Genomic DNA, 12,423 nt, shown 5'->3' with positions numbered 1-12,423 from the left:
TTTGGTACCCTTCCCCAGATCTGTGCCTCGACACAATCCTGTCTCAGAGCTCTACGGACAATTCCCTCGACCTCATGGCTTGGTCTTTGCTCTGACATGCATTGTCAACTGTGGGACCTTATATAGACAGGTGTGTGCTTTTCCAAATCATGTCCAATCAATTGAATTTACCACAGGTGGACTTCAATCAAGTTGTAGAAACATCTCAAGGATGATCAATGGAAACAGGATGCACCTGAGCTCAATTTCGAGTCTCATAGCAAAGGGTCTGAATACTTACGTAATAAGGTATTTTTTATTTTATTTTTTAATTTGCAAACATTTCTAAAAACCAGTTTTTCCTTTGTGATTATGGGGTATTGTGTGTAGATTGCTGAGGATTTTTCATTTATTTAATCCATTTTAGAATAAGGCTGTAACGTAACAAAATGTGGAAAAAGTCAAGGTGTCTGAATACTTTCCTAAGGCACTGTATCTACACTATATATACAATAGTATGTGGACAGCCCTTCAAATTAGTGGATTTGGCTATTTCAGCCACACCCGTTGCTTACAGGTGTATAAAATCTGAAGAGCTCAGTGACTTTCAACGTGGCACCGTCATAGGATGCCTACCTTTCCAACAAGTCAGTTCGAAAAATGTCTGCCCTGCTAGAGCTGCCCCGGTCAACTGTAAGTGCTGTTATTGTGAAGTGGAAACGTCTAGGAGCAACAATGGCTCAGCCGCGAAGTGGTAGGCCACACAAGCTCACAGAACGGGACCGCTGAGGGCTGAAGCGCGTAGCCCGTAAAAATTCTGTCCTCGGTTGCAACACTCACTACCGAGTTCCAAACTGCCTCTCTGGAAGCAACGTCAGCACAATAACTGTTCGTTGGGAGCTTCATGAAATGGGTTTCCATGGCCGAGCAGCCACACAAAAGTCTAAGATCACCATGCGCAATGCCAAGCATCGGTTGGAGTGGTGTAAAGCTCGCTGCCATTGGACCCTAGAGCAGTGGAAACCACAGGAGGCTGCTGAGTGGAGGACGGCTCAAGATAATGTCTGGAATGGAGTGAAAGGTATCAAACACATGGAACCATCGATACCATTCCATTAATTACGTTCCAGCCATTACTATGAGCCCGTTCTCCCCAATTAAGGTGCCACCGGCCACCTATGGTGGAAACGCGTTCTTTGGAGTGATGAATCACGCTTCACCATCTGGCAGTCCGACGGATGAATCTGGGTTTGGCGGATGCCAGGAAAACCCTACCTACCCAGTGCATAGTGCCAACTGTAAAGTTTGGTGGAGGAAGAATAATGGTCTGGGGCTGTTTTTCATGGTTCGGTCTAGGCCCCTTAGTTCCAGTGAAGGGAAATGTTAATGCTACAGCATACAATTACATTGTAGATGATTCTGGGAGTGTGGTGCCAAGAAAATAACCTCTCACTCAACCTCAACAAAACAAAGGAGATGATCGTGGACTTCAGGAAACAGCAGAGGGTGCACCCCCCTTTCCACATCGACGGGACCGCAGTGGAGAAGGTGGAAAGCTTCAAATTCCTTGGCGCACACATCACTGACAAACTGAAATGGTCCACCCACGCAGACAGTGTGGTGAAGAAGGCGCAACAGAGCCTCTTCAACCACAGGAGGCTGAAGAAATGTGGCTTAGCACCAAAAAAACCCTCACAAACTTTTACAGATGCACAATTGAGAGCATCCTGTCGGGCTGTATCACCGCCTGGTACGGCAATGAGGAAGGACCTATTTCCCTTCCTCGTGTTTTTGTTCTACTTGACTTTTAAATATATATATATATATATATTATAGTACTACTGATATTGATTACAGCATTGTTGGGAAAGAGCAAGAAAGTCATTTCACTGTACTTGCGCATGTGACAATTAAAACGTGAAACCGGAATACAAAGGACAAATGAAAGCAACATGGTGTGAGAAGCCTACAGGGAATATACTCTCACCTGATCTGCTGGGAAAGGAGGTGAGGAAGCCTCTTTAGATTATTGAGATCAACCCCTTTATTCAGGCCTCAAACTGCTTACATTGACGCAGCGCTACAGTCCAGTAACACGTCTAACATTATGACGCAGCGCTACAGTCCTGTAACACGTCTAACATTATGAAGCAGCGCTACAGCCCTGTAACACGTCTAACATTATGAAGCAGCGCTACAGTCCTGTAACACGTCTAACATTATGACGCAGCGCTACAGTCCTGTAACACGTCTAACATTATGACGCAGCGCTACAGTCCAGTAACACGTCTAACATTATGACGCAGCGCTACAGTCCTGTAACACGTCTAACATTATGAAGCAGCGCTACAGTCCAGTAACACGTCTAACATTATGAAGCAGCGCTACAGTCCTGTAACACGTCTAACATTATGACACAGCGCTACAGTCCTGTAACACGTCTAACATTATGACGCAGCGCTAGTCATGTAACACGTCTAACATTATGACGCAGCGCTACAGTCCAGTAACACGTCTAACATTATGAAGCAGCGCTACAGTCCTGTAACACGTCTAACATTATGACGCAGCGCTAGTCATGTAACACGTCTAACATTATGACGCAGCGCTAGTCATGTAACACGTCTAACATTATGAGCAGTGTGTGTTTTGGGTGTAAATGTGTTTCTATCTGCACTGCTGATACAATCACATCATTCAAACATTTTTTTGTCTGCTTTTACAATGAGTTGACCTTCCAACCATGCAAATAAATATGTATTGTTATTTAAAATAATGTGGGTGCTGATATCTGTCCTGTTACCTGATAACACACGTGTATTATACCCATATCCCAACTAATCGTGTGTGTAATGTGTGTGTACAGTGTGTGTGTGTACTGTGTATGTGTGTGTATAGAGTTGTGATGCAGGGTAAACCATTGCCTGACTGCTGAATAACTGTCCTGTTGTTACAGCACAACACAGTGGGTAGATGGGGAAGGGCATGTTGTCCCACAGCGCCACTTAGTGGTGGACCACAGTGGTACAGATTGTCGATACTATGTTCACTCCAACTTCTGTCCAGCTTGAAGTCTACATTAGCTTCTTACAATACTATAAAACAGAGTTTGACTGCTGAAGCCACATGCTCATCAATGAAAAATGTATTGACACAAGTGTACAAGGACTTATTTATTTATTTACACAATTTTAAAATACACAAATACAGTGGCATTACAACTGAGGAGCAAAACTGACGACAACACCTCCCGTGACTCAGTGAGTGATGCATTGTGGGAACCAACGCAAGGTTCCGGAGTCAGTCCCCGCGCAGAAATGCAAACCCAAAACAACCAGGAAATAAAAACAGAAATAAAACAGAGAGAGGGAAAGACATGACAAAAGAAAGAACAAGTGATCCCAAGTAAAGAAGTGTACTTAACAGAAGTGTACTTGCCTTTATCGTCATTACCCACAATCCCACACTGAAGAGAATGAGGTGGGAGTTTCTTTTTTTGAGACCACCAACCGGTCGGTTCGAGGGTTTAAAACTAACTTACCCAAAACTACAATGGAGCAAAGCATTCAAACCCCTCCATACAATACCTTCTTCATCATATTACACACACACACAGTGGCTAATACAGAGCTGGAGGTAGAACTTACCCTTAACCACAGATCTAGGATCAGGTTATCCAACTAACTCCTAACCTTAACCATTAGGAGGAAAACAATACATCTGATCCTGGAACTCCTACCAGCTCCTAAATGCAGACATGGTATTTCACCATGAGTACTAGGCACATCCTACATACATGAGAACAGAAGACGGACCACCACTAAACTAGTCTGGTCCCAGATCTGTTTGTACCGTCTTGCCAACTCCTTGTCACTCATCGCAACGCATTGAGTGATAAAGTTGACAACACAAACTGATCTAGGAACAAGCTACCACTAAACCCCCTTTAACCCAGACACCAGAAAAGGCCTACAGCACCCTGACGCGGTACTACACTGGATGATATGACCAGTGGGTTGGCCCTCTCAGAAGCCTGACCTAACCAATAGGACAACCAGAAGAGAGAGAACCGTAGCATTGGTCGGTAGTCTACTGTACATCCACCAACCGTGACTTTGCTCTCTGGCAAAGTCCGACTTTGCTTTCTGGTAATACAGATCACTTTTTCTTAAAAACGACGTTTCATTAAATTAAAAACATTTTCAAATATTGATTGATAAAAATAAAAGTTTGAGATTGTGGTGGATTGAAACCATAGGTTGAAACAGGTGTTTTAAAGCAGACCCCCCCCCCCCCCCAACACCCACCCCAACACACAACTTTTACTGACCAACAAGTAAAAATAATAATAATGCTACATGAAAGTGGAGACTGGTGATTCACAGCTTTCAGCCCCAGAACACCAACAGCAGAAGGGGAGGCTGAAGAGAGAAGAGGTGATGGAGAAACTAGTAGAGAAGACATCAGCCCTAACCCCATCCCAATGTACAAGAGACACCCTCACAAACAACCACCCCTTATTTAAAACAGTCACACACACACAGTGACCTTAAGAACAGTAGAGGCTTTCTCACAGTCCCCTTTAAAAACAACAGAAAAGGTCACGTCGCAAACGGTACCCTATTCCCTACATAGTGCACTACCTTTGACCAGAGCCCATAGAGAATAGGGGGGTGTTTGGGACGCACAAAAGGTCTTCCCTCTGTAAATTGTTCCATTTATACAAACCCACTGTCAAGTTTGAGACTGGGCGTCTCTTTCTAGGCATTGCATTGTGGGATTAAGAGTCTTAGAGGACACAAAATGGAAGCCAGGCCATCTCCAGTTGCACAAACAGACCTCTAATGTGACCTCCAGAGTTGCCATTAGGGGTTATTCATTCAATATTTCTTCCATCATATCTCTTTAAAACAGAAAACCCACTTTACTTTTCACTCGGACACAATTCATGATTGGCATGATTTAGTTGATATTCTCAACCGTATTATAACAGCAACACAGAGGACAGTCAGTGTGGTCAGAACAGAACACCGCCAGTACAAACTACTTTTTAAATCAACTTCACCTAAATACCAAACAGAGGAAAACTAAACAACTAAACAAAATGGCAGTGAAGTGAAAGACAGAGTGAGGGAAAGAGAAGCAAGCGGATGGCTTCATGAGTACAGCAGCAGCTCTGGAGGCTAACTGGCAGGCTGGGAGGAGGATCTGGTTTAGCATCGAGGAGACAGGAGATAGAAGTCATGGAGGAGAGGAGAGGGAGAGAAGATAGATGTGATGGAGGAGGAGGCATGTAAGGGGCGTTAAGCAGGTCTGGGCGCCCCATGACATTGTCCTCCCTGGGGGTCACGATGGCAGAGGGGTGGGGTGGGGATGGGGGGGGGGCAAGTGACTGTTCTGGGTGTGCCAGAGGCAACAAAATCCCTCCATCCCCTCTTTCTCTCATCTCCTCATCCTCCATCCCCCTCTCATATCCTCCAGCGTTCAACGCCAGACCTCCTCTGACAGGAAGTGATATCAAGAGCACGGCTGAACGCTCTCGGAGCTGTGTGTGTGTGTGTGTGTGTGTGTGTGTGTGTGTGTGTGTGTCGTCCACCCTGTTACAACAGCATGAGCTTGTTACTTAGCAGAGATCAGTTGATGTCAAAGGGGCAGAGCATCACCGTCTGTGTGTTTTGATTGGCTGGTTGGAGCTGATTGCGGATGTAGAGGTCCTTGTACTGCCTTTTGACTGGTTGTTTCAGTAAGAGTCCTCCAGGTATTGAAGTGTGTGTGTCGAGGTGTGTGTGGGGAGGTGGTATGGTTAGGGCCATGCATGGTTTAACCCTCCATGGTGGTGATGGTGGTGATGGGGGACAGAGGGACTCATCGAGGGGCTGCTGACTGGAGGCCACTGGGGGTGACACGAGAGAGAGCCTGGAGGAGGGAGGGAGAGAGAGAGTAAGGAAAGAGGGAGAGAAGGGGGGACAGAGAGAGAGAGAGAGAGAGCGAGCGAGAGAGAGAGAGCGAGCGAGAGCGAGAGCGAGAGCGAGAGCGAGAGAGAGAGAGAGAGAGAGAGAGAGAGAGAGAGGGGGGGGGACAGAGAGGGCAGGGAGAGAGAGAGGGAGAGTAGTTAGTACAGTAGCCATAGATACAACAGTGATATTACACATTAGAAAGGGGGACTTGGAGGGATTTAAGAGGTTGAACACAACAACACAAGGAGGGAGGGACATCCCTCAAATATTACAGTCTATAGTCTACAAACATCCTGGTTATAGAGACAGAGACAGACAGACAGTACCCACCATATCAGTGAGCACCACTCATTGTCTCACCACTGCGGTGGTTAAGTATACAAATGATGAGGACATTCATATTTAATAGACTGGAATATTAATGAGGTGGAGCTCATTATTTGAGAAGGTGTAACATTCCAGAATGTTCAGATAGAAATGATTGTACAGAACAAAACTAATTCTCTGTAGTCTGATATGAGCGCCAGTCTGTCTGTGCTATAATGGCAACTCCTGGTCACTCCTTGTCGCTTTGACTTGACAATGGAGCAATGGAGTTGGCAAGAGCACAAACAGATCTGGGACCAGGCTATAAAAGGAGACAACAGATCTGGGACCAGGCTATAGAAGGAGACAACAGATCTGGGACCAGGCTATAGAAGGAGACAACAGATCTGGGACCAGGCTATAGAAGGAGACAACAGATCTGGGACCAGGCTAGATTTTCAGTCATGTAGAACAGCGATCCATGTCAGTTCTATACGTCACGTTTCCAACAGAATAAGCTACATTTTGCTACACCCGCAATAACATCTGCTAAATATGTGCATGTGACCAATAACATGTGATTTTATTTGATAAGAAACAGGATTGTGGAGAGGACTGAGGCTGGCCTGTAATGTAGCCTCACTCCACTAGAGGGGGCCATGAGTGACAGAGACGGAACCAAAGAACAGAACAGACCCTTCTGTCAGGTACATCATGCTCTTTCTATAAGCTGATTTAAGGATGTATTAACGTGACTAGAGGACACAGTGATTATGCCTCTAGAGCTTGACAGGAAGAGAGAGAGTAATGAACTGAACATCCAGTATAACAGTATATATTTCCAGTCTAATAGTAATAACAGTATATATTACCAGTCTAATAATAATAATAAATATAATATGCCATTTAGCAGACGCTTTTATCCAAAGCGACTTACAGTCATGCGTGCATACATGTTTTTTTTTTTGTGTATGGGTGGTCCCGGGGATCGAACCCACTACCTTGGCGTTACAAGCGCCGTGCTCTACCAGCTGAGCTACAGTATATATTACCAGTCTAATAGTAATATAACAGTATATATTACCAGTCTAATAGTAATATAACAGTATATATTACCAGTCTAATAGTAATATAACAGTATATATTACCAGTCTAATAGTAATATAACAGTATATATCACCAGTCTAATAGTAATATAACAGTATATATCACCAGTCTAATAGTAATATAACAGTATATATTACCAGTCTAATAGTAATATAACAGTATATATTACCAGTCTAATAGTAATATAACAGTATATATTACCAGTCTAATAGTAATATAACAGTATATATTACCAGTCTAATAGTAATATAACAGTATATATCACCAGTCTAATAGTAATATAACAGTATATATTACCAGTCTAATAGTAATATAACAGTATATATTACCAGTCTAATAGTAATATAACAGTATATATCACCAGTCTAATAGTAATATAACAGTATATATTACCAGTCTAATAGTAATATAACAGTATATATCACCAGTCTAATAGTAATATAACAGTATATATTACCAGTCTAATAGTAATATAACAGTATATATTACCAGTCTAATAGTAATATAACAGTATATATTACCAGTCTAATAGTAATATAACAGTATATATTACCAGTCTAATAGTAATATAACAGTATATATTACCAGTCTAATAGTAATATAACAGTATATATTACCAGTCTAATAGTAATATAACAGTATATATTACCAGTCTAATAGTAATATAACAGTATATATTACCAGTCTAATAGTAATATAACAGTATATATTACCAGTCTAATAGTAATATAACAGTATATATTACCAGTCTAATAGTAATATAACAGTATATATTACCAGTCTAATAGTAATATAACAGTATATATCACCAGTCTAATAGTAATATAACAGTATATATTACCAGTCTAATAGTAATATAACAGTATATATCACCAGTCTAATAGTAATATAACAGTATATATTACCAGTCTAATAGTAATATAACAGTATATATTACCAGTCTAATAGTAATATAACAGTATATATTACCAGTCTAATAGTAATATAACAGTATATATTACCAGTCTAATAGTAATATAACAGTATATATCACCAGTCTAATAGTAATATAACAGTATATATTACCAGTCTAATAGTAATATAACAGTATATATTACCAGTCTAATAGTAATATAACAGTATATATCACCAGTCTAATAGTAATATAACAGTATATATCACCAGTCTAATAGTAATATAACAGTATATATTACCAGTCTAATAGTAATATAACAGTATATATACCAGTCTAATAGTAATATAACAGTATATATTACCAGTCTAATAGTAATATAACAGTATATATTACCAGTCTAATAGTAATATAACCAGTATATATTACCAGTCTAATAGTAATATACATATACCAGTCTATAGTAATATTACCAGTCTAATAGTAATATTACCAGTCTAATAGTAATATAACAGTATATATTACCAGTCTAATAGTAATATAACAGTATATATTACCAGTCTAATAGTAATATAACAGTATATATTACCAGTCTAATAGTAATATAACAGTATATATTACCAGTCTAATAGTAATATAACAGTATATATTACCAGTCTAATAGTAATATAACAGTATATATTACCAGTCTAATAGTAATATAACAGTATATATTACCAGTCTAATAGTAATATAACAGTATATATTACCAGTCTAATAGTAATATAACAGTATATATACCAGTCTAATAGTAATATAACAGTATATATCACCAGTCTAATAGTAATATAACAGTATATATCACCAGTCTAATAGTAATATAACAGTATATATTACCAGTCTAATAGTAATATAACAGTATATATTACCAGTCTAATAGTAATATAACAGTATATATTACCAGTCTAATAGTAATATAACAGTATATATTACCAGTCTAATAGTAATATAACAGTATATATTACCAGTCTAATAGTAATATAACAGTATATATTACCAGTCTAATAGTAATATAACAGTATATATCACCAGTCTAATAGTAATATAACAGTATATATCACCAGTCTAATAGTAATATAACAGTATATATTACAGTCTAATAGTAATATAACAGTATATATTACCAGTCTAATAGTAATATAACAGTATATATTACCAGTCTAATAGTAATATAACAGTATATATTACCAGTCTAATAGTAATATAACAGTATATATTACCAGTCTAATAGTAATATAACAGTATATATCACCAGTCTAATAGTAATATAACAGTATATATTACCAGTCTAATAGTAATATAACAGTATATATTACCAGTCTAATAGTAATATAACAGTATATATTACCAGTCTAATAGTAATATAACAGTATATATTACCAGTCTAATAGTAATATAACAGTATATATTACCAGTCTAATAGTAATATAACAGTATATATTACCAGTCTAATAGTAATATAACAGTATATATTACCAGTCTAATAGTAATATAACAGTATATATCACCAGTCTAATAGTAATATAACAGTATATATTACCAGTCTAATAGTAATATAACAGTATATATTACCAGTCTAATAGTAATATAACAGTATATATTACCAGTCTAATAGTAATATAACAGTATATATTACCAGTCTAATAGTAATATAACAGTATATATTACCAGTCTAATAGTAATATAACAGTATATATTACCAGTCTATAGTAATATAACAGTATATATTACCAGTCTAATAGTAATATAACAGTATATATTACCAGTCTAATAGTAATATAACAGTATATATTACCAGTCTAATAGTAATATAACAGTATATATCCACCAGTCTAATAGTAATATAACAGTATATATTACCAGTCTAATAGTAATATAACAGTATATATTACCAGTCTAATAGTAATATAACAGTATATATCACCAGTCTAATAGTAATATAACAGTATATATCCCAGTCTAATAGTAATATAACAGTATATATTACCAGTCTAATAGTAATATAACAGTATATATTACCAGTCTAATAGTAATATAACAGTATATATTACCAGTCTAATAGTAATATAACAGTATATATTACCAGTCTAATAGTAATATAACAGTATATATTACCAGTCTAATAGTAATATAACAGTATATATTACCAGTCTAATAGTAATATAACAGTATATATGTACCAGTCTAATAGTAATATAACAGTATATATTACCAGTCTAATAGTAATATAACAGTATATATTACCAGTCTAATAGTAATATAACAGTATATATTACCAGTCTAATAGTAATATAACAGTATATATTACCAGTCTAATAGTAATATAACAGTATATATTACCAGTCTAATAGTAATATAACAGTATATATTACCAGTCTAATAGTAATATAACAGTATATATTACCAGTCTAATAGTAATATAACAGTATATATTACCAGTCTAATAGTAATATAACAGTATATATTACCAGTCTAATAGTAATATAACAGTATATATTACCAGTCTAATAGTAATATAACAGTAATATTACCAGTCTAATAGTAATATAACAGTATATATCACCAGTCTAATAGTAATATAACAGTATATATTACCAGTCTAATAGTAATATAACAGTATATATTACCAGTCTAATAGTAATATAACAGTATATATTACCAGTCTAATAGTAATATAACAGTATATATTACCAGTCTAATAGTAATATAACAGTATATATTACCAGTCTAATAGTAATATAACAGTATATATTACCAGTCTAATAGTAATATAACAGTATATATTACCAGTCTAATAGTAATATAACAGTATATATTACCAGTCTAATAGTAATATAACAGTATATATTACCAGTCTAATAGTAATATAACAGTATATATTACCAGTCTAATAGTAATATAACAGTATATATTACCAGTCTAATAGTAATATAACAGTATATATTACCAGTCTAATAGTAATATAACAGTATATATTACCAGTCTAATAGTAATATAACAGTATATATTACCAGTCTAATAGTAATATAACAGTATATATTACCAGTCTAATAGTAATATACAGTATATATTACAGTCTAATAGTAATATACAGTATATATTACCAGTCTAATAGTAATATAACAGTATATATTACCAGTCTAATAGTAATATAACAGTATATATTACCAGTCTAATAGTAATATAACAGTATATATTACCAGTCTAATAGTAATATAACAGTATATATTACCAGTCTAATAGTAATATAACAGTATATATTACCAGTCTAATAGTAATATAACAGTATATATTACCAGTCTAATAGTAATATAACAGTATATATTACCAGTCTAATAGTAATATAACAGTATATATTACCAGTCTAATAGTAATATAACAGTATATATTACCAGTCTAATAGTAATATAACAGTATATATTACCAGTCTAATAGTAATATAACAGTATATATTACCAGTCTAATAGTAATATAACAGTATATATTACCAGTCTAATAGTAATATAACAGTATATATTACCAGTCTAATAGTAATATAACAGTATATATTACCAGTCTAATAGTAATATAACAGTATATATTACCAGTCTAATAGTAATATAACAGTATATATACCAGTCTAATAGTAATATAACAGTATATAGTTAACCAGTCTAATAGTAATATAACAGTATATATACCAGTCTAATAGTAATATAACAGTATATATTACCAGTCTAATAGTAATATAACAGTATATATCACCAGTCTAATAGTAATATAACAGTATATATTACCAGTCTAATAGTAATATAACAGTATATATTACCAGTCTAATAGTAATATAACAGTATATATTACCAGTCTAATAGTAATATAACAGTATATATTACCAGTCTAATAGTAATATAACAGTATATATTACCAGTCTAATAGTAATATAACAGTATATATTACCAGTCTAATAGTAATATAACAGTATATATTACCAGTCTAATAGTAATATAACAGTATATATTACCAGTCTAATAGTAATATAACAGTATATATTACCAGTCTAATAGTAATATAACAGTATATATTACCAGTCTAATAGTAATATAACAGTATATATTACCAGTCTAATAGTAATATAACAGTATATATTACCAGTCTAATAGTAAT

The 12,423-nt window shown here is 35.7% G+C and overlaps 1 protein-coding gene across 2 annotated transcripts in view; it reads right to left on the bottom strand.

Annotated features, from left to right (window-relative positions):
• Positions 1-3,139: 3,139 nt before the first annotated feature.
• Positions 3,140-12,423, bottom strand: part of LOC311105604 (casein kinase I-like) — a 92,377-nt gene continuing 83,093 nt past the window's right edge. For both annotated transcript variants that reach the window (XM_084147799.1, XM_084147800.1), the window contains one exon: positions 3,140-5,895. In XM_084147799.1, coding sequence (XP_084003925.1) covers positions 5,845-5,895 — 51 coding nt within the window. In that variant the 3' untranslated portion in view covers positions 3,140-5,844. The remainder of the gene's footprint in view (positions 5,896-12,423) is intronic.

The sequence above is a fragment of the Coregonus lavaretus genome, assembly GCF_964263955.1.
Source record: "Coregonus lavaretus genome assembly, chromosome: 2".
Taxonomy (NCBI): Eukaryota; Metazoa; Chordata; class Actinopteri; order Salmoniformes; family Salmonidae; genus Coregonus; species Coregonus lavaretus.
Note: the sequence above shows the minus strand (reverse complement) of the source record. Positions and strands in the feature narration are given on the sequence as shown.